At 45.8% G+C, this 24,938-nt stretch overlaps 1 protein-coding gene and 1 pseudogene across 4 annotated transcripts in view; one reads left to right on the top strand and one right to left on the bottom strand.

The window, feature by feature from the left end:
• Nucleotides 1-4,496, top strand: part of PRDM2 (PR/SET domain 2) — a 112,912-nt gene extending 108,416 nt beyond the window's left edge. For 3 of the 4 annotated variants that reach the window (XM_052653495.1, XM_052653493.1, XM_052653494.1), the window contains one exon: nt 2,590-4,496. In XM_052653495.1, coding sequence (XP_052509455.1) covers nt 2,590-2,596 — 7 coding nt within the window. In that variant the 3' untranslated portion in view covers nt 2,597-4,496. The remainder of the gene's footprint in view (nt 1-2,589) is intronic. The other variant, XR_008200716.1, reaches the window with a different exon arrangement.
• An 18,787-nt stretch (nt 4,497-23,283) lies between these two features.
• LOC128061272 (granulocyte-macrophage colony-stimulating factor receptor subunit alpha-like) lies at nt 23,284-24,492 on the bottom strand (annotated as a pseudogene).
• Between the last annotated feature and the right edge of the window lie 446 nt (nt 24,493-24,938).

The following is a 24,938-nucleotide window of genomic DNA, read 5'->3' as shown; positions in this document are numbered from 1 at the left end:
AGGGCAGGGACTAGGAGCGGCTGTCTGGGACAGGGACTGGCACCTCTCACTTGTCTCACTTGTCAACATATGATGCTCCTCTTGGTTGTCATTGCTCCTTTAGCTAAGACTGGCTGGCCTTGGGGCAGGCTTCCTGATGCTGGCCCTCCCATGGGGTCCTGGGAATGGATGGTGGAGGCTCTCTGTGAGAGGTGAACTTCCCTCTGGCATAGCCTCAGCCAGCTGTCCTTCAGCTCCAGTCCCAGGGGTCCAGTCTGCTGCTGGGGTCTCCTCCCTGGAGGGCTGCCTTTCAGGTTGGGGGCTAGCAAGATGGCTTCTTGTATGGATCCCACCTGACAACCCACAGGAAACTCACATAAAAGAGCCACACCTGGCCAGGGGGGAATGCAGGCTGCTGTACGCTGGCCTGCCTTCCTTTCCTCCTGCTGCTCCTGCTCAGATGTGCAGGGCTCATGCCGGCCTCCACCCGGAAGGAGGCTCCCTCTCTCTAAGGCACCTAGCTCCACCAGGAGCAGCTCTGTTTACAGCCCTGTCAGAGAGTCTGAGGTTGCGGGGAGTTGAAATTGACATAGGAGCACACTTCATGGAGTTGAATCACCATTCCAATAATCCTGGCAGGTACTTCACTTCTCCTTGTTTCAATTTGCCCATCTGTAAATTGGGTTAATGAAATTCCACACTACACCACTATATATAAGGGACTTGAGCATCTGTGGATTTTGGTATCCTTGGGGGTTCTGAGGGCTTCCCAGGTGGCTCAGTGGTAAAGAACCCACCTGCCAATGCAGGAGATGCAGGAGACATGGGTTCGATCCCTGGGTCGGGAAGATCCCCTGGAGGAGGGAATGGCAATCAATTCCAGTATTCTTGCCTGGAGAATCCCATGGACAGAGGAGACTGGTGGGCTACAGTCCATAGGGTCTCAAAGAGTTGGACACGACTAACCACGCCACACATCAATGGGGGTGCTGAAGCCAATCCCCTGTGGATAGCAAGGGATGAGCATACCCCTCTCACGGTTATATTGTCAGGACTGCAAAGGTTAGCGCGTGAAAAGCTCTTAGTATGCCTGGTATGTAGTAAGTCTCCCACAAATCAGTGATGTAATTATTATTCTTTTCACTGAATAACTATGTTAGTAGTAGTAGTAGTAATAACAATAGTAGATAGTACCTGTAGTAGTAATAGTAAATGATGGCCAGTTCCACTGGATGAGAGACCTGAGCCCCTGAACTTGGCCTAGCCCAACTCCAGGCTCATAGTCAACCCTGGGCAACAAACGTCATTAAACAGTCACTCATGGGCCTGGCTTTCTGTGCCAAGTACCGTAACCCGGGTCTTCTTGGAGGCAGGATGAGGCGTAAGCCACTCCCTCAGGACACAGGGCACACACAGGCTCGGGACGGGGCTTGACCCTATCTCTGTTCATCAGACTGACCTTGTAAAGTTTCCTTCTCCTCTGAGCCTGTCTCTTCCATTGAAATGGGGATCTGTGTCACCTGCCACCAGGGTTGTTTAGTGTATTAGCATGAATGAAGTGACAGTGTAATTACTTTGGAAAACTGTCTGGCAGTATCTGCGGATGCTGTACCTATGCCTTCCCCAGGGCCCAGCAGTTACATTGCTAGGGGTACACTCAGCAAAGTGTATACACATGTGTACCCTATGTTCATATGTTATATACGTACACCCTACTGCCCAGCAGTTCCTCTTGGTATAAATACGTACACATGTGCACCATACATGTCTTCTAGACACATGTAAGAATGTTCTAGCGACATTACTCATGATGGCCCCAGACTAGAAACCACCCATCTGTGCATGGGCAGTGGACTAGGCAGATGCAAGTGCCCTGACCTTGTACTAGAACCCATAGTATAGACTGAAAGAACCAGGGCCACATGCTCGATGAGCGTGTGCATCCTCCGGGGGGTGCATCTCCAAAACACTAGCGGGAGCCAGACCCAAAAGGCACATGTCCCAATTGATTCCATTTATTTAAGTCAAAAAATGGGTTACGGCTTCCCTGGTGGCCCAGTGGTTACGAATCCAAGTGCTGATTCAGGGGAAATGGGTTTGATCCCTGGTCCCTGAAGATTCCACGTGCTGAGGGTCGACTAAGCCCAGGCTCCTCAACAAGAGAAGCCACCGCAATGAGGAGCCTGCACACGGCAGCTGGAGAGTAGGCCCTGCTCCCTGCAACTAGAGGAAGCCTGCTTGCAGCACTGAAGACTCAAAAATAAGTGAAGAAATAAATAGCCAAAATAAGTAAATAAATAAAGACAGGTGAAAGCCGTCTATGGTAATTAGGTCAGGAGAGTGGTTATTCTAGGGGGTGAGGGTGGGTGGGTATCCTCAAGAGGTGCCTGGGTGGGGCTGGTGGGAGTTTGGTCATGTTGTTTCTCCATCTGGGTGCTGGTCACACGGGTGTGTTCACTAACAGTTCATCAAGCCGTGCTCTTTCTGTACAGGTGGTATACTTCCGAAATTCATTTAACTAGAAAAATTCAGTAGAGGGACCATGCTCAAAGAGGTAGGCACTTGAATACGTAGCCATCATTGTTATTTCTCTTCTCTTTTTCTCCTCAGCACCTGAAGTGACCTGGAGTCAGTGAAGCCAAAGGGACTGGCCTTCTGCCCTGCAGGAAGTACCGACCTATTCCAGATCCATGAGCCTGCGAGAGAGGAATGCGTGTGTATATGTGTGTGTGCGTATGCGTGTGCCTGTGGTCTTCAGACGAGGGTCCTGAACCCCAGGGAAGCTGGAGGGTAGGTCACTTGGCACCGAGGATGACACTCAGGTGCTGTCCCCGGGCTGTGACCTGCAGCTCAGCCTTCCTGTTGGGAAGGGCCCCTCCTACTATGCAATTTTTCAAGAGCTCCTTGATCCTGCTTTTTGCTTGTCCGGTTGTCTTTTGCCACGGCAGGGACTTGGGTCTGGCCCCAGGGGTCAGCTCCAGTCCTGTCCAAGCAAGGCCTTCAGGAGGAGGCCAAGTTCCCTTTCTGGCCAGCCCTGCTCCTGCCCCATCTTCCACTGTCCCCCACCACCACCTCCCCCACCCCCGCTTTCCCTCACCCCTAATGTCTCTGGGAATCTGTAGCCTGTAGACACTTCGGAGCCTCGCTGATCACCCCCCTTGGCCCTTGCACTTGGAAGACTTTTCTCTCTGCCTGAGCAATCTGAGCCGCTGGCTCTTGAGTCATTTCCAGATTTGCCATTCTCATCTGTCAGCCCTGTGCGTCCAGGAGAAAGTCTTGATCTCCATTTATAGATCAGACTCCTCCCATGGGAGAGGCAGAGGACGGGAAGGGATCTGGTCAGGGCAGGGGGTGAGCTCCTCGTGTACTTCTTTGCCTCATTTGGTGGGACCATCAACATCTGTAGTATCTGAGCTTCTCAAATAGGCTGAAAAGGGAAACAAACAGAAACTGGGAAATGAAAAATAAGTTGGATGATTTAAAAGCTTGGGGGTGGGGGTGGGGGAAGAGATTTCCGGAGACTGTCCATCGCCTGCCAGGGAACAATGGAGCTGGCTTCATCTCTGATGGAGCAGTCCATGTCTCGGAGAAACGGGTGAGCTGAGCTAGGAGTTTGGACCCAGTTCAGTGAGGGTCTTGGGTTTTGTGCCTTTGGGGCAGACCCCAGACAAGGATGTCTGAGACCACTTTGGCGCTGTCTTCTCAGCCCCATTTTTGATGGTGATGCGCCAGACCCAAAGTGGAAAGAGGGGACCCTTTAGAGTATGTAGGAATGGTCATGCAAAAAAAAAAAAAAAGGGACTTTTTTCAGGGCTATTATGGTTGATCTTGCAACTCTGTAAATATGTATGTAGACACTTTTAAAAGCACGTATTTATGTCCCTGACTGTAAATGCCCCATTTTTAAAGTTTTATAACTTGTGTTATTTAATGAATCCGTCGACTGGCTGCAGCATGGGGTCTGATAACGGTCCTGGAGGAAAGTTTTGTGAGAGCCTCACGTGGGCAGAAAAGTGCTGATCGTTGGCTTGTGCCCATCCTTCTTCCCACCCACCCAGCTACAGACCGTGATTTGTTTTAAATTCTCACAAACTGGAATCCTTTGGCCCGCTCCTAAAATTAACCCTCATGAGCATGAAAATCTGCGGCCGTTCTTTATCCTGATGATACGATTTTGTCCCCTCCATGTTGACACTCGTGAACTGTACCCCAGCCTCTCAGTTCTTGAGGGTTTGTTTTTCCTTTCAGCAGCGAGGAAGGCCCATGAACCCAAAGCTTGGAAAGTCGCCTTCAGCCAGTGGAAAATTCTGGAAAATGTGGTGGGAGGGCTGGGGGGCACTCATTTTTTTTGCATGTGCAAACGTGCTGGTCAGCCTGTGACCCTCAGACTATCAGGAGAACTGTCACTAATGTTCCAATCATGAAAATGGGGGTGGGTGGGTTGGTCTTTTTGTTTTTTAAAAAGCGGTGTTTCCTGGTCAGTGATGGTCTTCAAGCGTGGGTTTGGATTGCAGAAGAGGACATGTGAAGAAAATTAACAATGACAGTTAATTTATCTGCCATGTGAAGAAAATTTAACAATAAAAATGTGAGGCGAGATTGTGAGGAACAGGCGTGGGAGTGATCATTTTGGTTCTGGTACTTGGAGTTCTCTGTGTCTGAGGGGTGGGAGTGGGCTGGGGGATCCTCGAAGGTTCCATTCTAGCCATGAGAGAAACCTAAGGTTTCCAGGAAGCTCCCCATGGAAATACCCCCAGCTGGTGAGCAAGCTCACTCTACATTCCTGGCCCTCTCCCACCTGCCAGCCAGTGAGTTAATAAGCCACATGACTGAGACTAAAAAGGCTTCCTGTGATTGCAGATATATTCTTTTCTTTAAGCAGCCTCATTGAGCTCAGATTTACATACCATACAATTTATCCGTTTATGTGTATACATCATTTTTAGTATATCCACAGAGTTGTGCAGCCATCACCATCATCAGTTTTAGAATATTTTTTATCACCCCCCCAAAAGAAACCCCACACCCAATAGCAGTCACCTTCTTATTTCCAAGCCCTTAGCTCCAGGCAACCACAAATCTGCTTTCTCTCCCTGCAGATTTACCTATTCTGAATATTTCATGTAAATAGAATCATACAAAAAGTGGTCTTTGTGACCAGCTTCTTTCACTTTGCTTATTCTCAACGTTCATCCAGGTTGTGGCATGTCTTGAGACTTCATTCCTTTCTGTGGCCAAATACGCCATTGTATGGATATGCCACATTTTATTTATCCATTCTTCGGTTGATAGATTTTTGTGTCATTTCCACTTTGGGGATATTAAGAAGAATGCTGCTATGAACATTTATAAAAAAGGTTTTTGTGTGGATTTTTTTTTTTTAAAGTATATTGCTGGGAAGGAATTGGTGGGTCATATGGTAAATCTATACTTAACATTTTGAGGAACTGCCAAACTTCTGCAAAGTGGCTGCATTATTTTACATTCCCACCAGCAGTATCAGGATTCCAATTTCTCCACAGTCTCCCTAGGCTTTGTCATTGTCTTTTTAACTTTTGCCATCTTCATGGGTGTGAATACAAATGAATTCTTTCGAAGAGCTAACCATCCTAGCAGAGTTTAACAGGGCCTTGAGAGGATGGGAATTTTGATGGAAAGTGAGAGATAAGCATCTTGGGTTTGGTGCTTATTTTGGGTTTGGGGTGGGTAAATGGTAGGAGGTCAGTCCCCATATGGTCTTTGCCCATGCCCCAATACTGCAGAGGAGTAGGAGGAAGAGCCTCGATTTCTGCCTTTTCACTTAAACACTTTCTCTAAAAAGATGTGAGATTAGACTTTTCTAGAGAAACAGAACCAGTGGGGTGTGTGACACCATTAACTATGGGAATTGGCTCACAAGATCAGTTCAGTCACTCAGTGGTGTCCAACTCTTTGCGACTCCATAGACTGCAGCATGCCAGACCTCCCTGTCCATCACCAACTCTCAGAGCTTGCTCAAATTCATGTCCATCGAGTCAGTGATGCCATCCAACCACCTCATCCTCTGTCATCCCCTTCTCCTGCCTTCAGTCTTTCGCAGCATCAGGGTCTTTTCCAATGAGTCAGTTCTTTGCATCAGGAGCCCAAAGGATTAGGGAGGCTGAGAAATCCTATGATCTACCACCTGCAAGCAGGAGACCCAGGACAGCTGCTGGTGTAATTTATTCTTAGTCCCAAAGCCCGAGGACCTGGAGAGCTGATGGTGTGTATCCCAGTTCAAGCATCTCTCCCAAAGCCCAAGGCCCTGGAGAGCTGATGGTGTGAATCCCAGTTCAAGCATCTCTCCCAAAGCCCGAGGACCTGGAGAGCTGATGGTGTGAATCCCAGTTCAAGCATCTCTCCCAAAGCCCGAGGACCTGGAGAGCTGATGGTGTGTATCCCAGTTCAAGCATCTCTCCCAAAGCCCGAGGCCCTGGAGAGCTGGTGGTGTGAATCCCAGTTCAAGCATCTCTCCCAAAGCCCGAGGACCTGGAGAGCTGATGGTGTGAATCCCAGTTCAAGCACAGGAGATGAGATGTCCCCAGTTCAAGCAGTGAGTCAGGACAAAACGGTGAATTTCTCCTTCCTCTGCCTTTTGTCCCATTCAAACCCTCAATGGATTGATTGTATGAGCCCACTTACACCAGGGAGGGTGACCTACTTTACTGAGTCTTTCCAGAGTCCAGGGATTCCAGTGCTAATCTCACCCACAAACACCCTCACAGACATACTCAGAAACAATGTTTCATCCAGGCACCCAACGGCTTGCTCAAGTTGACACAAAGTAACCCTCACACATGACTTTTCATTTTCTGAAAGAAACTTATCTAGAAAGCAAACAGTGCAACCTCCCAGTGAGGTGAAATCTATGCACACAGGCTTCTCCACCTTGGCTGACCCCTCGGCTGGACCACCAGAGAGAAATTTCCCACAGGCCTGGCTAAGGGAAGACTCACAGCAGTCGTGGGGTAGGGGGCGGGGGACTAGATGCAGAAAAAGGACGCAGTTTTAACAGGAAAGGGGCTGGTGCCGAGCTCAGCCTTGGGTGCTTTGTCGCATAGAGGTGGGACTCCTCATGCAACCTGGGGCATTAAGGAGGGCTTCCTGGAGGAGGAGGAGGACTCTTGCAGACCCTGACTATTCTCCTTACCTAATCTTCACATTAGGCCTTAGAAAGATTCATGGTTTCTTAGTAATTGCAAGTAGCCTTGCAATAAGGAATAACAACAGAATTCATTAATGGACTACTTTTCAGCTCCATCACATACCCTCACACACATAGTTCCTCTCATTCTAGTAAAACTTGACATGGATGGGGCAGGTCTAGGGTCTCTTGTACCAAATGGAACCCTGAAAGCAAGCAACTCACTCAGCTCATACCTGTTCAGTGTCAGCTGGGATCTGAGCCAGCCTCCGACTCTCAGCGCAGGACTGTCACCACGGGCACTATTCACTGTCACATGCCAGACTTGCCCTGCACTTCCCCTCTCCTGTCACTTACCCAACCGCGTGGTCCCTCAATAGCCAGTTCACAGATGAAGACACGGAGGTTCACGTTAGGCTATTTGCCCACGGTCACACAGCTGGCAGGTTTAGATCAGGAAATGGACGCAGGCCCTGTAGGCCCAACGTTCACTGTTCCTTACTCTCTCCTTACTGCTCCTCCCACCACCCTTCCCCAGGACACCTGCAGGTGGAACCGGAGCTATGGAGGTTGGTCCCACCCAACCCCCACAACATAGCAATCGGCTGTGGAACTTTGCTCCACCCCAGGCATGTGGTCATAGGAAGTGAGGGTTTAGAAGCACAGGCTCAGAGGTCACCAGGCTGGGTTAAATCTCAGCTCTGCTCCTTACTGGCCGTGTGGCCTTGGGTTAGTCACTGACTTCAGTTTTGTCCCTTGTTTGCTGTACGAGGGACTGACCACTGTACCCACCTTCCTGTGTTCTAATAGGTATAAATCAGCTACGCTGTGTCTCTTTAAGGTCAGTTAATGTACTCACCTCCAGGATCACCTGGCTGATAAACAAGAGGGTCTCAGCCTCCATCCCCCACATCCCCTGAATCAGAATGCCCAGAGGGGTCTGGGCCTCCTGCACTGGCAGCAAGTTCTGCGTGTCCCACCAAGTTTAATGGCACAGAGGTCAAGGACTAGGGTCATAGCCTCAGCCAGACCGGGGACTGGGGCGCCACCGGGGCCTCAAATTCACATCAACCAGCATCAATCTCTGATCATTTCCTGGAGCATCAGGCTGTACCTGACGCTGCTGGGAGAAGGAAGACCTGCTCCAGAAGTGGACTCCCTCTAGGAGCTTTGCAGATCGCGTTGGAACTGGCCGTCCACCCATGTCCGGTGAGAAACAACAGCAGAGCGTGGCTGGGGACAGAATCAGGAAACAGGGAATTGCGCGGCCGCCTTCGGCTGCCGCACGAGGGATGAGAACTGTCTGGAATTCCCAGGATGAGTTAGACTCAGACGTTCCGGGATGGCGGTGGACTCTGGCGAGGGCTGGAAGCGCCTGGAAGCGGGTCCGCCCGGGTCTGCGCGTTCGCGAGGTGGGAGCCGGCGACCGCGACTGAGAGCGCCCCCGAGGCTGCGATGCTGACGGCCGCCAGCAGAGGGGGCCCTCCTCGCGTCGCGGCTCAGGGCCCGGGGAGCCAGGTGCTTCCAGTTACCGCTGATTAAGGTCAAAGGACCTGCGAGGCCACAGAGCTGCTTGGCCAAGGGGCTCAAGAAAAGTTCCTAAGCTCCCTGCTCCGAAGACAGAGGTTTGGCACCCCTACCTCAGTGTGAGGCGACGGCAGAGAAGCAGTGGTCTGGGGAGACGCCCAGCTCCCCCTGACCCGCTGGGCCCTGGGAACAGAAGTCCAAGAGGCCAGGGGTCTAGAAATTTCAGAAGGCCCCGCAGCCTTGCCTCCCGGCGGTTGGGCTGATAACGCTGACCCCCAGATGCTGGAGACGGTGCCCTAGAAGGCGCCCTGGCCCCGGTGTGCCCCGATTTACGCCCCTACTCATGGGGATGGGGCAGGACGCGCCCAGCCAGGTGGGAAACGGACCCTGCAACCTGTTGCAAATTAAGTTTGTCTCTTGTCTTCCTGGTCTGCCCTCCTACTCCAGTGGCTGGTCAGATAACCGGCAGGTTTACTGTAGGGTGAGGCTGGGGACGTCACTCCCGGTCAGGTGCTCCCTGGTTATGGACTTCCATGCAGGGTCTTGGGGAGGGGCGCTGGTGGGCTCTGAGAGCACAAGTCTCCTTAGATTTTACACCCTAGACGCCTTACCTGACTCCTCCTAGCCCTGTTCTGGCAGCCTGTGATACTGTGTGTGTTCTCTGGGCTGTGCTTACCACTCTGAATTCCATCATGTCCCTCTAAAACACCCCCCCAAGGATTTTTGAACACTTAGAATAAACCCCAGCTCCTTTCTAGTTCAGAAAGCCCTCTGGCCCCAGCCTCCCCCTGCACAAGGCTCTCCCTTTCCCTGCTGTCTCTTCCAGCCACAGCAGTTTTCAGTTTGCTCCTGGACTCTATAAGCTCTCCTCTGCCACAGGACCTTTGCACATACAAATCTTTCTGCCAGCATTGATTTTCCCTCCAGTAGCCATATGGATGTCAGCCTAAATATCTTCCCTGCAGCTTCCTTCCCTGACTGATCAGTCATTTGGTCTTTTTTCCACTGCCTGAGATGCTCTAGTTTCTCAGCTTCTCTAGAGTGTCAGCACCCTGAGGGCAGTGGGACCTTACCTGTCTATCTCCTTGTTGACTATGATGTAAGCCTATCCTATGTAAGCCCCTAGGATTCACTGGGGATCCATTGAGAGGTATTGCTGGGGTAAAGTGTCCTTAGAGGAGCCCTTGATGAGCTGGGAATAGAAACCAGGTGTGTGAAAAGGCTGGTTTGCAACCTCTAAGGTGGGTGGAACATTCTGCCTGATTCTATACCATGGCCTGCTTCTGTGGGAAGAGTGGAAAATAAGGGGATTTTTCTTTTAAATATCATTGCTTCAGAGGTAGGGTTGCCAGATAAGATCCAGCCTGTCCAGTTATGTTTGAATTTCAGATAAATAAGGAGTGACTTTTTGAAGTGTAACTACCCAAATATTGCAGGAGGCCTACTTGTACAAAAACTTTTTATGTTGTTGATCTGAAATGAAATGTAGAACTGAGTGTTCTCTGTTCTTGTTTGCTAAACCGGGCAAGCCTGTTCATCAGGCTGAGGCCCTCCATGATGCCCTTGCCTTCTGAGTCATCTGGCCGGGGGTTCCAGCTGGTCACCATGCGCTTGTCAGCCAGCCCTGGCTCTCAGCCCAGCCGCCGGGGCAGGGGCTACCCCCGCTCTTAATTACAGCTTGAGCCTTGGATGTGAAGGTCACCAAATGTCAAGTGGGGCCCTGAGGACTCTAAAGAGCGTTTAAGTGGCTCTTGACGTCTGCCTACTTCTTAGAGTTGTGGCTCTGACCTTTGCTTTATGTGTAAATATTTATTTTTTTAAACCACCTCACCTTCTAATAGGAAATATTCCTTGACAGAGGTGTAAGGAAGTGGAGCAGTTTGGGATTCAGCTGGCAGCATGTTACCAAATGCCATCATTCATGGGTAGGGAAGGGCTTCTGCAGCTGTAGGCCCCCTGCCCCTCCCTGGGCAAAGCTAAGTGAGCCCGTCCACGCCAGCTGTTGTGTGGTCTGTGTCTGCTCCATCTCACTTAAGTGCTGTTGTTAGGTGCTCCTGGCAGGGTTAAGGCGCAGAGAGATAGAAGGCAGGGGTGTGGTGCTCACAGATGCTCACATGGAAGTCCAGGAAAGGGCAGCCTGTACTGTGGGCCCTCCATCCCTCTGGGACTTCTCAGGCCTGAGGTGTGCCCAGCTCCTAGTGAATGCTTAACCTGTGTGTGCTACCTTACACCAAGGCACAGTGCCAATGCTTGTGTGATTCCTTAAACACAGAATTTGCAATTTTATTTTTATTTATTGTTTTGGCCACGTCATGCAGCATGCAGGATCTCAGTTCCCCAACCAGAGATCAAACCCTGCTCCCTGCAGTAGAAGCACAGTCTTAGCCATTGGACTGCCAGGGAAGTCCTGAATTTTTAATCAGATAATGATAATTTTATTTATTTCTATTTTTGGCTGTGCTGGGTCTTAGTTGCTGCACGGGCTTTTTCACTCTGGTTTCGGCCGGCAGGGGCTACTCTCTAGTTGTGGTGCAGTCTTCTCATTGCGGTGGCTTCTCTTGTTGCAGAGGGTGGGCTCTGGGGCCTGTAGGTTTCCGTAGTGGTGGCTCCCAGGCTGTAGGACACAGGGTCAATAATTGCGGCGCGTGGGCTTAGCTGCTGCATGGCATGTGGGATCTTCCCAGATTAGGGATTCAACCCGTGTCTCCTGCATTGGTAGGTGGGTTCTTTACCACTGAGCCACCAGAAATTTTTTATTTCTTAACTGGAAATTATACTAGTAACTTGAGAAAAACTGGAGAAAATTTCAAGAAATCCTGTCACTGATGGGCTCTTTAGTACCTAATCCTTCAAGTTTTTATGTAAACACATTAGGTAACCAGCTGTGCCACCAACGGGCTCTGTGACCTTGATAAGTCATTGAACCTCTCTGTGCCTGTCTCCTCTGTACAGTGGAAATGACTGTAGTCCACAGAAGAGAGAGCTGAGTGTAGAGTCAGTGTGGGCCTCAGGGTGTGCAGAGAACATTAATCTGAGGCTTTGCTGTATTAATCTCTCCAAGCCTTCCCCAAGCGTGCATGGCTTGTTCCTTGCCAGCTTCACTGTTTGTAACCCACACCTAAGTCCTGAAGTCCAGAAACTTTTACCTGTGCACGCTCCCACTATGGGCACATCACTCAGGGTTATTTATGTCATGGTAAACCCTTGGGCTTTGGTGGCTCAGATGGTGAACAATCTGCCTACAAAGCAGGAGACGAGGGTTCGATCCCTGGGTTGGGAAGATCCCCTGGAGGAGGGGATGGCAACTCACTCCAGTACTCTTGCCTGGAGAATGCCCGTGGTCAGGCTCCAGTCCATTGGGTCACGAAGAGTCGGCCATGACTGAGCGACTAAGCAGATCAAACAAACCCTTAGTGGCTGATGCTTGCTGTATCCTGTTGCTTAGTCATGTCCGACTCTTTGCAACCCTATGGACTATAGCCCACCAGGCTTCTCAGTCCATGGGATTTTCCAGGCAAAAATACTGTATTGGGTTGTCATTTCCTACTCCAAGGGATCTTCCTTATCCAGGGATCAAACACACATCTCTTGCATCTCCTGCATTGGCAGGCAAATTCTTTACTACTGAGCCACTTGGGAAGCCACTCATGGCTGATGATGCATGCTTATTATTTGTTCCCATATTGCCTGTTGATAGCAGATTGGCTAGGCCACCTCTCCCACATTTAGTAACTTTGGGATCAGCAACCAGACAAAGAAGCTGTTATCTTTTATTTTTTTAATTTACTGTAAAACAAAACACAAATGCAAAAAAAAAAAAAAAATCACACAGAACAATGTATAGTTTGGTGAATAATATAAATTCCCCCCTAACTACCATCCAGGACAGGAATGGAACTTTGCCAGCCACCCAGTCCCAATCCCAGCTGCCCTCTTTCCCTCCAAACGTAACCATTGTCCTGGCTTTCATAGTGATGACCTCCTTGTATTTGTTGTTGTTAAGTGTTTTGGCCATGCCTTACAGCTTGTGGGATCTTGGTTCCCTGGCCAGTGATTGAACTGGGACCCCTTGGCTCCCTGCACTGGAAGCACAAAATTTTAACCACTGAATCACCAAGGAAGTCCCATGGGGTTCAGTTCATTTTTAGTTAAACTTTATTTTGAGATTAATTGCTGAGACATGTGTAGTTGTAGGAAAATAATACAAAGACTCCAAGTATCCTTTGCCCAATTTCCCTCAGTGGTAACTATGGTGTAATATTTATATTATCGAGTCCAGGCTTGCTCTGCTTGCCTGCACGAAAGGCCAATAAATCCAAGATGCGATGTTGAGGCAAGAAATACAACTTAATTCAGAAAGCCAGCAGACTGAGAAGATGGCGGACTAATGTCTCAAAAGAAACCGTCTTATCAGGGTCAGGATGCCAGGGTCTTTTATAGAACAAAGATTGTGGGAGATGAGGAAATAAAGTAAAAAGGCTATTAACCTTGCAAATATCTCCTAGAATGGCAAACCTTGGGGAGGGGATGTGTTAATTTCTTCCTTCTTGTAGCCATCCACAAGTGAACAGGCTCCTGAACAAAGGCACTTTGGTTTAATATTCAGGCAATGGGGGAGCATTCCCTGAGGCAGACCATTGAGTACAAACAGTATCCTTTTAGTGAACTTTGTTTTGGGAAGCAAAGTTAAAGTAAAAGAAACAGATATAACATGGAGTCAGAATTGGCCCTTCCCTGCAACAATTACACAGCCCAGAGAATGACCTTGTTTTCCATCTTTGTCATTTCAAGAATGTTCTATAAATGGAGTCATTTATATACTCATTTATTTACAGTATATACCCCTTGAGGATCAGCTTTTTTCATCCAGCTTAATTCTCTGGAGATTCATCCAGGTTGTTGGGTGAATCAGTAGTTTGTTCCTTCTTACTGCTGAATAGGGTTTCATGGTATGGATGTATCACTGTTTGTAGAACCACTCACACACTGAAATGCATCTGGGTTATGTCCAGTTTGGGACTATGATGAATAACGCTTCTAGAAACTGTTGTGTACAGGTATTTATGTGAATGTGGTTTTCATTTCTTTGGGGTAAATTCTTGGGAGTGCAACTGTTGAGTTCCTGGCCTACTTTTGTTTTTAAGAAATTGCCAAATCTTCCAAAGTGGAATGTTTCCCAGTGTAGGAGTGATCTGCTTTAAATGGTATGTGGTGTTGTCACTATTTTTGCCACTGTGGCTTTGATTTGCATTTCCCTGATGGCTATTGATGCAAATCTTTTCATGTGTTTATTTGCTATTTATATATCCTCTTTGAAATGTCTGCCCAGGTTCTAACTGGATTGTTTGGTTTTTGCTATTGAGTTTTGAGAGTTCTTTATAAACTCTAGACTGTAGTCCTTTGTTGAATTTGTACTTGCAAATATTTTCTTCTAGTCTGAAGCTTGTCTTTTTGTCCTTTTAACAGAGATTTTCACAAAATGAAAGTTTTTAATTTTGATGAAATTCAACTTACCAATTTATCCTTTCATGGATCATGAATTTGATGTCAAATCTCTTTGCCCTAGATTCTATGAATTTTTCCTGCTTTCTTAATTTTTATTTTCCTCCCAATTTTATTGAGATAAATTGAAATATAGCACTATAGAAATTTAAGGTGTACAGCATAGTGATTTGACCTACATACATCATGATATGACCACAATAAGTTTTGTGAACATCCATTATCTCATATAGATATAAAATTTAAACTTTTTTTTGTGTGTGATGAGAACTCTTGGAATTTACTCTGTTAACTTTCTCATATAATATATAACGTGCATGCATGCAAAGTCGCTTCAGTCATGTCCAACTCTTTGTGACCCTCTGGACTGTAGCTGGCCAGGCTCCTCTGACCATGGGATTTTCCAGGCACGAATACTGGAGTGGGTTACCATTTCCTCCTCCAAGGGATCTTCCCAGCCCAGGGATGGAACCCAAGTCTCAGGTCTCCTTTATTGGCAGGTGGGTTCTTTACCACTAACACCACCTGGGAACCCCATAATATACAACAATGTTTATTATGTTAGTCATGTTGTACATCACATCCCTACTACTGATTTATAAAGTCTGTACCTTTTGACCATCTCCACCCAATGCTTCCTCTCCTCACCCCTGCCTCTGGTAACCACAAATCTGATCTCTTCTTCTATGATTTTGTTTGTTTTTGAAGCATAGTTGACCTACAACTGTATGTTAATTTCTGGTACACAACATAGTAATTCAGTATTTCTAAACAGTACAAAATGATCACAATAAGTCTAGTTACCATCTGTCACCATACACAGATACTATGTTATTACTGACTATGTTAAAACATTATTATATTTTCTTTATTAAGTTTTTCATAGTTTCATATGTTGCATTTAAGCTGGTGATCCATTTTGAATTAATTTTTTTTTTTTTTTTTTGCCTCACCGTGTGGCATGTGGAACTTTTCCAACCAGGAGCATCAAACCTGTGCCCCATGCATTGGAAGCATGGGGTCTTTAACCACTGGACCACCAGGGTAGTCCTTGAATTAATTTTTATATAGTATGTGAGAGTAAGGCCAAGGGTGTTCACCCCCTCCTTTGACTATCCACTTCCTTTAGCATGTTTGTTAAAAAATGCTGTGATTTCCTCCACTGAATGGCTTTTGCATCTTATCAAAAATCAATTGGGCATATTTGTAAGAGTAAGCCTATTTCTGGATTGTCTGTTCCATCAATCTATGTGTTATCTTTTTCTTGTCTTCATATGGGCAATTGACTGTGTGCCAATATCCAATTTTGATTAATTGCAACTAATTACAATTAGTTTTGAAATTAGGTAGAGACTAATTCCTCTAGCTTTATGCTTTGCCCCTCAGATTGTTTATCTATTATAGTTCCTTTGCCTTTCCATATAATTTTAGAATTTGAGAATAATCTTATCTATACCTACAAAAAAAACTTTGCTGAAACTTTAATATGAATTATTTTAAACCTATATATCCATCTGGAGAGACTTGACATTTTTACTGTGCTGAATATTCCAATTATGAACATATGTCTCTTCATTTATTTAGATATCCTTTGATTGCTTTTATCTGTTAGTTAACTGCACTAACTATTGTGTAGTTTTCAGCATGAAAGCTCTGAACATGAATTGTTAGATTTTATCTAATATTTTGTTTTGAATGATTGTAAAATAGTATTGTATATTTTAACTTTGTGTTCCTTACAAGTATAAGAAATATGATTGATTTGTGTGTGTAGATCTTGTATCTTGTGACTGATAAACTCACTAGTCTAAGAGTTTTGGGCAGATTCCTTGGAATTTTCTATATAGACAATCATCATCTGCAGATAGAGACCATTTTATTTCCTCTTATCTGAATGTTTTTTATTCTTTGTATAACATTGAAATTCATTCTTCTCTAAATATTTGGTGTAATTCTCAAGCAAAACCATCTGGACCTGGGAATCTCTTTCTTCAGGAGTTTTTGCATTATGAATTCAATTTCCTTAATAGCTACAGAATTATTCAAATTACTTTTTTCATATTTGGTGAGTTGTTATAATTTGTGTTTTTAAATGAAGTGAATCAGTTTCTTGAAGTTGTCAAATTTATGTGTATACAGTTGTCCCTTATTAACCTTTTGATCCCCATCTCATTCCTGATACTGTTTTTATTTTCTTCTTTGTCTATCTTGCTGGAAGTTTATCAATTCTATCCATCTTTTCTAAGAACAACCTGTTTGTTGCATCAGTTTTCCATATTTTTCTCTTCAGTTTCATTGATTTCTGCTCCTTAGTGTCTCCTTCCCTCCACTTTTGTTCTTGACTTAGTTTGATCTTTTTCTAGGTTTTTGAGCTGAGAACTTAGATCACTGATTATAAGCTTTTCCTCTTTTCCAATGTATGTTTTTAGTGCTATAAATTTCCCTCTCAGTGATAGCTGTGTCCCAGAAACTTTGATGGGTTGTATTTTCATTTTCACTCAATTTAATGTATTTTTGATTTCTCTTGAGACTTACTCCTTGACCCATGAGTTATTTAGAAATGTGTTGCATAATTTCCAAGTCCTTGGAATTCTGTTATCACCTATCACTGATTTCTGGTTTGAATCCATTTGGTCAGAGAATACATGACATATGATTTCAGTTCTCTTACATGTGTTGAGGTTTATTTTTTTCAGTTTTATTGACATATAACATTGTATTAGTTTTAGGTATACAACATGATTATATCTGTATGATATTTATTTTTATATGGTTGCACTATGTGGCTTGCGGGATCTTAATTCCTTGACCAGGGATTGAACCCAGCCTGTAGCAGTGCACCAGGGAATTCCTTATGTACATTTATATGGGGCTTTCCTGGTGGCTCAGAGGGTAAAGAATCTATCTGCAATGCAAGAGACCTGGGTTCCATCCCTGGGTCAGGAAGATCCCCTGGAGAAGGAAATGGCAACCCATGTCAGTATTCTAGCCTGGAGAATCCCATGGACAGAGGAACCTGGCAGGCTACAGTTCATGGGGTCACAAAGAGTTGGACACCACTGAGCAACTAACACTTTCACTTTCATACACACACACACAAATATTTGGGCTTCCCAAGTGGCCCTAGTGGTAAAGAATCTACCTGCCAATGCAGGAGAGGTAAGAGACATGGGTTATTTGGCAATATGTACATATAGTTGGAGGGGCTTCCCAAGTGGCACAAGTGGTAAAGAACTTGTCTGCCAGTGCAGGAGACATAGTAGATGGGGGTTGGATCCCTGGGTCAGGAAGATCCCCTGCAGGAGGGCATGGCTACCCACTCCAGTATTCTTGCCTGGAGAATCCTATGGACAATGGAGGCTGGTGGGCTACATTCCATAGGGTTGCACATAGTCAGACTCCACTGAAGTGACTTAGCGTGCATGCATATATATTTGGAAAATATATATATTGCAAAATGGTTACCACAATCAATTTAACGTTATCACCTCACATAATGATAAAAAAACTTTTCTTGTGATGAGAACTTTGATTTGCTTTCTCAGCAGCTTTCAATATGATATAGTATTATCAACAGTATTTTCAACTGTAGTCACCATGGTGTACATTATATCCTGCAAACATATATCTTGTAACTGGAAGTTTTTTAACCTTTTAACCACCTTCACCTGGTGGCTCAGATGGTAAAGCATCTGCTTCCAATGCAGGAGACCCAGGTTGGATCCCTGGATTGGGAAGATCCCCTGGAGAAGGAAATGGCAACCCCCTCCAGTACTCTTGCTTGGAGAATCCCATGGATGGAGGAGCCTGGTGGCTACAGTCCATGGGGTCGCAAAGACTCGGACACGACTGAGCGACTTCACTTTTACTTTCACTCTCACCCATTTTGCCCACCTCTCACCTCTGGCACCATCAGTCTATTCTCTGTGTCTGTGATTTCACCTTTTTCAGATTCTACATGTAACTGCAATCATATAGTTGGTTTAAAACTCAACATTCAGAAAACTAAGATCATGGCCTCTGGTCCCATCACTTCATGGCAAATAGATGGGGAAACAATGGAAACAGTGACAGACGTTATTTTGGGGTCTCCAGAATCACTGCAGATGGTGACTGCAGCCAGGAAATTAAATGACGCTTGCTCTTTGGAAGAAAAGCTATGACCAACCTAGACAGCATATTAAAAAGCGGTGACATCACTTTGCCAACAAAGGTGCGTCTAGTCAAAGCTACGGTTTTTCCAGTAGTCATGTATGGATGTGAGAATTTGACCATAAAGAAAGCTGAGTGCTCAAGAATTGATGCTTTTGAACTGTGGTATTGGAGGAGACTCTTGAGAGTCCCTTGGACTGCACGGAGATCAAACCAGTCAATCTTAAATGAAATCAGTCCTAAATATTCATTGAAAGGACTGATGCTGAAGATGAAACTCCAGTACTTTGGCCACCTGATGTGAAGAACTGACTCATTGGAAAAGACCCTGATGCTGGGAAAGATTGAAGGCGGGTGGAAAAGGGGATGACAGAGGATAAGATGGTTGGATGGCATCACTGACTCGATGGACACGAGTTTGAGCAGGTTCCAGGAGCTGGTGGTTGACAGGGAAGCCTGGTGTGCTGCAGTCCACGGGGTCACAAGGAGTTGGACACACTGAGTGACTGAACTGATTCTAACAGGCATGAGATAATATCTCCTCTTGGTCTTGATTTACATTTTCCTGATGAGTAGTGGTTTGAGCACCTCTTCATGTACCTGATGCTTGATCCTGTATCAAGTTACTTGATGCTATTCTGATTTTTAATACCTGTTTTTGTTTTCAGAATTTTATCTGATCTTTATCCCTAATATTCAGAAATGGCACAGTGCTTCTAGGCCTGGCTCCCCTTTTCCTTTGTTTACCTGGTGGGTACTCTGTTGGGAGCTCGAAACTTTCCAATTTTTTTTAAAGAATTTTTTTGATATGGACTCCTTTTATTAAAATCTTCATTGAATGTCTTACAATATCACTTCTGTTGTTAATGTTCTGATTTTCTGGCCTTGAGGCATGTGAGATCTTAGCTCCCTGACCAGGAACTGAACCCACACCCCTGCATTGGAAGGCAAAATCTTAACCACTGGACCACCAGGGAAGTCCTGAAAGTTTCCTATTAAAAAAATTATTTAAAAATTATAAAAACTTTTTTTCCTCTTTCCAGAACTTCTGTTGTTTTAACGTTTAGCTCCTGGATTAAATGTCTAGTTTTCTTTTTATGAAAAATGTTGATCTTGATTCTTCTATATTTTCCATTACTTTATTGGTACTGCTGCACACCTGTTTGTTTTCAACTTTAGTCACTTCAAATTCTTAAGAGCTATACACTTTTTCTATTCCTCTGCATAAGTACCCCATAGTTTCATGGGTACAAAATCATCTCTAATTAACATTTTTTTACAACCATGCATAACACATTGAGTTTCTACAGAGCTGCTGTCTCAAGTTTATTTAGACATTATGTAGTTCTTTCATATTCCGGGCACTGTTTCAAATAGTTGTACAAGCGTTCTCTTCCTGAATCCTCCACCCGGGAGGTAGGTATTGTGAAGTGACCTAAAAGTCATTTGTCTAAGTCTCACAGCTGACGAGGGGCCAGGCTGGGATTGGAACTCAGGCCTTTGGCTCCAGAGCCCACTGTGGTTGGGGACTAGAGTCCTGCCTCAAGGATCAGCAGGTTCTGAGCAGTCTTGTCATAATCGGGTGATGCTCTCCAGCTGGCTGGAAGCTCTATGTGCATGGGGGGACGTCTGTCTGCTTGTTGGCCTTTCACGGTTTTTGGAAGGGGTTCTGCAGGGACTCTTGAGTGCTTCTGTCTATAGGTTTTCCCTTTGTGATGACTAGTTTTCTGAGGAGAATCCCAGGAAGAGGATGTGTCAGGGTGATCAAATTGCCAGCACTGAGAGCTGAGTGGAGACATACCATATGCAGATTTACTTATTTAAGTGTTTATTTATTTATATTTGTCTATTTGGCTACGGTGGGTCTTAGCTGTGGCCTGTGGGATCTTTTAGCTGTGGCACGTCTGTCTAGTCAAAGCTATGGTTTTTCCAGTAGTCATGTATGGATGTGAGAGCTGGATCGTAAAGAAAGCTGAGCGCTCAAGAATTGATGCTTTTGAACTGTGGTGTTGGAGAAAACTCTTTGAGAGTCCCTTGGACTGCAAGGAGATCAAACCAGTCAATCATAAAGGAAATCAGTCCTGAATGTTCATTGAAAGGACTGATACTAAAGCTGAAAATCCAATACTTTGGCCACTTGATGTGAAGAACTGACTCATTGGAAAAGACCCTGATGCTGGGAAAGACTGAAGGCAGGAAGACAAGGGGATGACAGAGGATGAGATGGTTGGATGGCATCACCAACTCGATGGCCATGAGTTTGAGTAAGCTCTGGGAGTTGGTGACAGACAGGGAGGCCTGGCGTGCTGCAGTCCATGGGGTCACAGAGTTGGATACCACTAAATGACTGAACTGAACTGTCTGTAGGATCTAGTTCCCTAATCAGGGATGGAACCCAGGCCCCATGCATTGGGAACATGGAGTCTGAGCCACTGGACCACTGCAAAGTCCCCTTGTACAGATTTTCTCTTAACCTCCCTGTTTTCATTACAGTCTTCGTTCTCACCCTTAGCTGTGATTGACATTCATGAGTCCAGGGACTTTGTGGTTCAACTGCTCCCGGGAGTCTACTTGACATTTTCTGCTGCATAACAGAAAGGAATGGGGACAATCAAAGTGTTTCTTACAGACTTCCAGCCCAACTCCCTTTTTCCCAGCCCTCCTTTCAGAGAAGCCTTGTACCTCCAGGACTTGAGGTTCTGGATTTCCATGGCCTGGACTGTAACCTACACTGCAGGCTACACTCCTGCCCACTATCTACACTGCAGGCACCCCATTTTCAGCTTTCCCTGCCTTAAGACAGATAATTATCTTTGTACATCATTCTTCCTGCTTCTGAAGTGTGATATTTTTTATCTTCTATCGCATCCCTCCTCTGCCCCTGTGGGTTTCTACATTAAAAATAAATTACTTTATAATTCTATTGGAGTTTTGGGAAGGAACCGACATAAATGCATGTCTCTCACATTTAAACTACTACTTTAACCAGAAGGAAACACCTCATCCTTACAATTCCAAGCTAAGCAAATAAGTGAAGATGTCTTGAAAAAGAAGAAATGACAGGCATTTAGAAAACAGCTTTGCACAATGTCTGGTAGCAAGTCATGTGTCATCTCTACAGAGAAGGCACCACTCTATGTTAGAGAAAGAGTGAAAAGTTCTGATCTGGGAGAAATAAAAGATGAGGCAGGGATGGATTAGGGAATTCTACCTCTTCTAGGTTTTGCTTTTTCCAACCAGATCCCTGGGAACCTGTTTCTAGCAAAGGATGCAATGGATGTCTGGAGTCCTTTTCACATGTGAGATCAGTTTTTACACCCTGTAGTTATATAAACATACGTTCAATCCAGAGACACCTGGAGGAAATAGCATCTCTCGGTTCTTGGAGCCTATGTTGTTGTTGTTCAGCTGCTAAATCATGTCTGACTCTTTTCAGCCCCATAGACTGCAGCACACCCGGCTCCTCTGTCCTCCACTATCTTCTGGAGTTTGCTCTGATTCATGTCTATTGAGTTGATGATGCTGTCTAACCATCTCACCCTCTGTTGTTCCCTTCTCCTTTGGCCGTCTTCCTTTTCCTAACATCAGGGTCTTTTCCAGTGAGTCTGTTCTTCACATCAGGTGATCAAAGTATTGGAGCTTCAGCTTCAGCAGCAGTCCTTCCAATAAATATTCAGGGTTTATTTCCTTTAAGATTGGTCTCCTTGCAGTCCAAGGGACTCTTGAGAGTCTTCTCCAGCACCACAATTGAAAAGCATCAGTTCTTTGGGCTCAGCCTTCTTTATGGTCCAATTCTCACATCTGTACATGACTACTGGAAAAACCATAGCTTTGAATAGATGGACCTTTGTCAGCAAAGTGATGTCTCTGCCTTTTATTACTCTGTCTAGGTTTGTCATAGCTTTCCTTCCAAGGAGCAAGCATTTTTGATTTTCATGGCTGCAGTTACCATCCACAGTGATTTGAAAATGATGGCTTCACAGTCTTTCAGACAGTGAATCTTCATGGTGTGGAGTAGAATCCAGCATTTTTTTCTAGCTCAGCATCCATTTCCCCTCTGATGATGTCTTGATGCTCTGAGGGCACATCTTCCCCACCTGAGAGGTTTACTTAGGACAGGTTGAGTCAGTTGTCTGCATAATGTTTAGTCGCTGATGGGGACCCAAGCTTTGCCCGTCAGATGCCCTTGTCTGAGACTTTGAATTCTGAGAGAGTGAAAAAAGCACCAGGGGAAAAAAAAAAAGGTTGGCAGTCATACATCTCAGCTGGTGTTCCTTGAGCAGACACTTGGGCCTTGAGAAGGCTCTCCCAGGTTTTGCTTCCAGGTCCCTGCAGATGTCTTATATGTTTTTGTACCAATTAGAGTTTTGGCTGCAAGATAGCTCTTGGAAGGATAAGGCACCTTACATTGGTGGGAGGCTGGAGAACCAGACTTGGAACATGGGCATGGACCAAGGCTGTTTGTAGGGTTAAGGAAGAAGAAGCATTAAAATAATGTTTCAGTAGAAACAGTCCACCAGAGCATATTGGCAGCTGCTGAGTAAGATATGCCACTGTGTTATCAGGTTACCCATCCCTCTTCCCCACCCCCCTCCTCCTATTTGTTGTTTAATTGCTAAGTTGTGTCCGACTCTGCAACCCCATGAACTGTAGCCTGCCAGGTTCCTCTGTCCATGGGATTCTCCAGGCAAGAATACTGGAGTGGGTTGCCATTCCCTTCTCCAGGGGATCTTCCAGATCCAGGGATGAAATCTGCATTTCTTGCATTGGCAGGCAGGTTCTTTACCATGGAGCCTCCTGGGAAGCCCTGTAAGAAAAAAATAGAATGCTATTAAAATGCTCACAAAACTTTTCAAAAGCTACATTTGAAGCAGTAAACAAAACATTTAAGAAACACTAAAGAAAAATTTTTTTAAACCTAACAGCTTCTAGAAAGTTCTAGGTATGGAGACGCCCAGAATTCACAGTTTCACTGGGGCTTCTGTGACTTCTTCCACAGTTAAGACCTCTTCCTTGTTTCATGTGTAAACGTCTCCCAGAGGATCTCATGGTCGATTTGATGGTTATTGTTCAATTTGTCTTTGATCTGTGGAACCAGCAGGAATAACCTGTGCATCCCTAGGAACGTTTGGAAAAGGCAGCTGAGGTTCAGGCCACAGACAAGAGTCCCCAGGACAACCAGTACATAGATGTGCACCCAGCTGGATTCTGGTTCTTCAGAGCCGAACTCAGTGGGCTGGCTCCAGGCACCCCAGTGGATTTTCTGGGCATCTGCTGCCCTTATCTTCTCAGTAAGTTTGTTTCAGGGAGTTGTATCTATTCCCCAAGTCACAATCAGTGAATTTCTACTGCTGCTGGTATCATGCTGTCTCTGAATGTCCAGCTGGTGCCAGAATTCCCTATTGGACTGTGTCTGTCGAGTCCTGGGCTTTCCCCACCAGCTGAGGCAGTGTGATCCATTGCAATGGATAGTGATATTGTCAGGTGGGTTGTACTGCTCTATTTCCTTTAACAACAGAACTGAATCAGAGAATTGGATTCTTGTTTCTTGGCTGGTACTGTTAACCAGGAAGTAACTATACAAAATTAATCCTGAGAGGTCTCGGAGGTGACATCCCACGTGAGTCCCTGAGTCTTTCAGGTAATGAGGACATTCTGTTTCGATTTTTTCTTTGACTCTCTTGTATACAAGAAATACTGGACATCATCGGGGCCTGCCTGGCTTTTGACCCAGGTGCATTTCATGAAATCCACATTGTAGATAAGACAGGAGAACTTTTGGGCAGCTGTGCCTCTCCAACTGCGTTAGTGTAGACCAGCATTTCTGAAAGCTGTCTTTGGTTGATATTTACTTCAACAAGGAGCGTGACTCACCTGTGGAGAGAACAGTCTGGAAAGGTGCACTGATATTCCTTGTCTTTGAGTTTTTTCTCAATTTGCCTCTTCTCCTTGTGAATCAACACATATTCTCCATAGGTAGCATTTTTCTTGTAGTCCCGAATTAGTTTTATTGTCTTTGGGTCAAACTTCACATTTAGACTGCAGTTCATTTCCAGGGTTGGAAGATTCTGGTGCTCCTGGGTCAGTAGGAGTGCAGGGTCCAGCAGCATGGACCCAGGGGCCCCGCGGGCTGCCCGGAAGTCATGAAAGTGCTTCAGATCCTGACACATGCCTGGGAGACGGAGAGGCCAGACTTGGCCTGGTGCTGGATGGCCACTCTATGGGACCCTCGTGGGAAAGGCTGTGCCACCTTTGAGCTGGCTCCAGTCATCCCTCCACAGTCTGGGTCTCCTGGGTGTTAGACCGCACCCTCCCCCAGGCTCATATCTCTGCCTCCTCTCTCCCCCAACCCACACTGCCTAGTTCAGCTTTCAGTTTCCCTCCCCCTATAGCTTCTCAGGAATTATTCTTAATTGTCTCTTTGTCTCTACTACTCTCTCCAGATTCAGTCTCTGTTGGGAGCGTGGGGTTTGCCAACCTTGGATCACTTGCCTGCCTTCTGATTGCCAGGGGCTGAGGGAGAAAAAGAAAGAGCCTCCTTTGGGCTTCTGAGACAATAGTACTACAGATGATGGGAATTTCCCCAGAATAAGAAAGGAAGTTGGAGTCTATAGAC

The sequence above is a fragment of the Budorcas taxicolor genome, chromosome 16 (assembly GCF_023091745.1).
Source record: "Budorcas taxicolor isolate Tak-1 chromosome 16, Takin1.1, whole genome shotgun sequence".
In the NCBI taxonomy this organism is placed as follows: Eukaryota; Metazoa; Chordata; class Mammalia; order Artiodactyla; family Bovidae; genus Budorcas; species Budorcas taxicolor.
The sequence above is the reverse complement of the archived record's forward strand: the minus strand, read 5'-3'. Positions and strand labels throughout refer to the sequence as shown.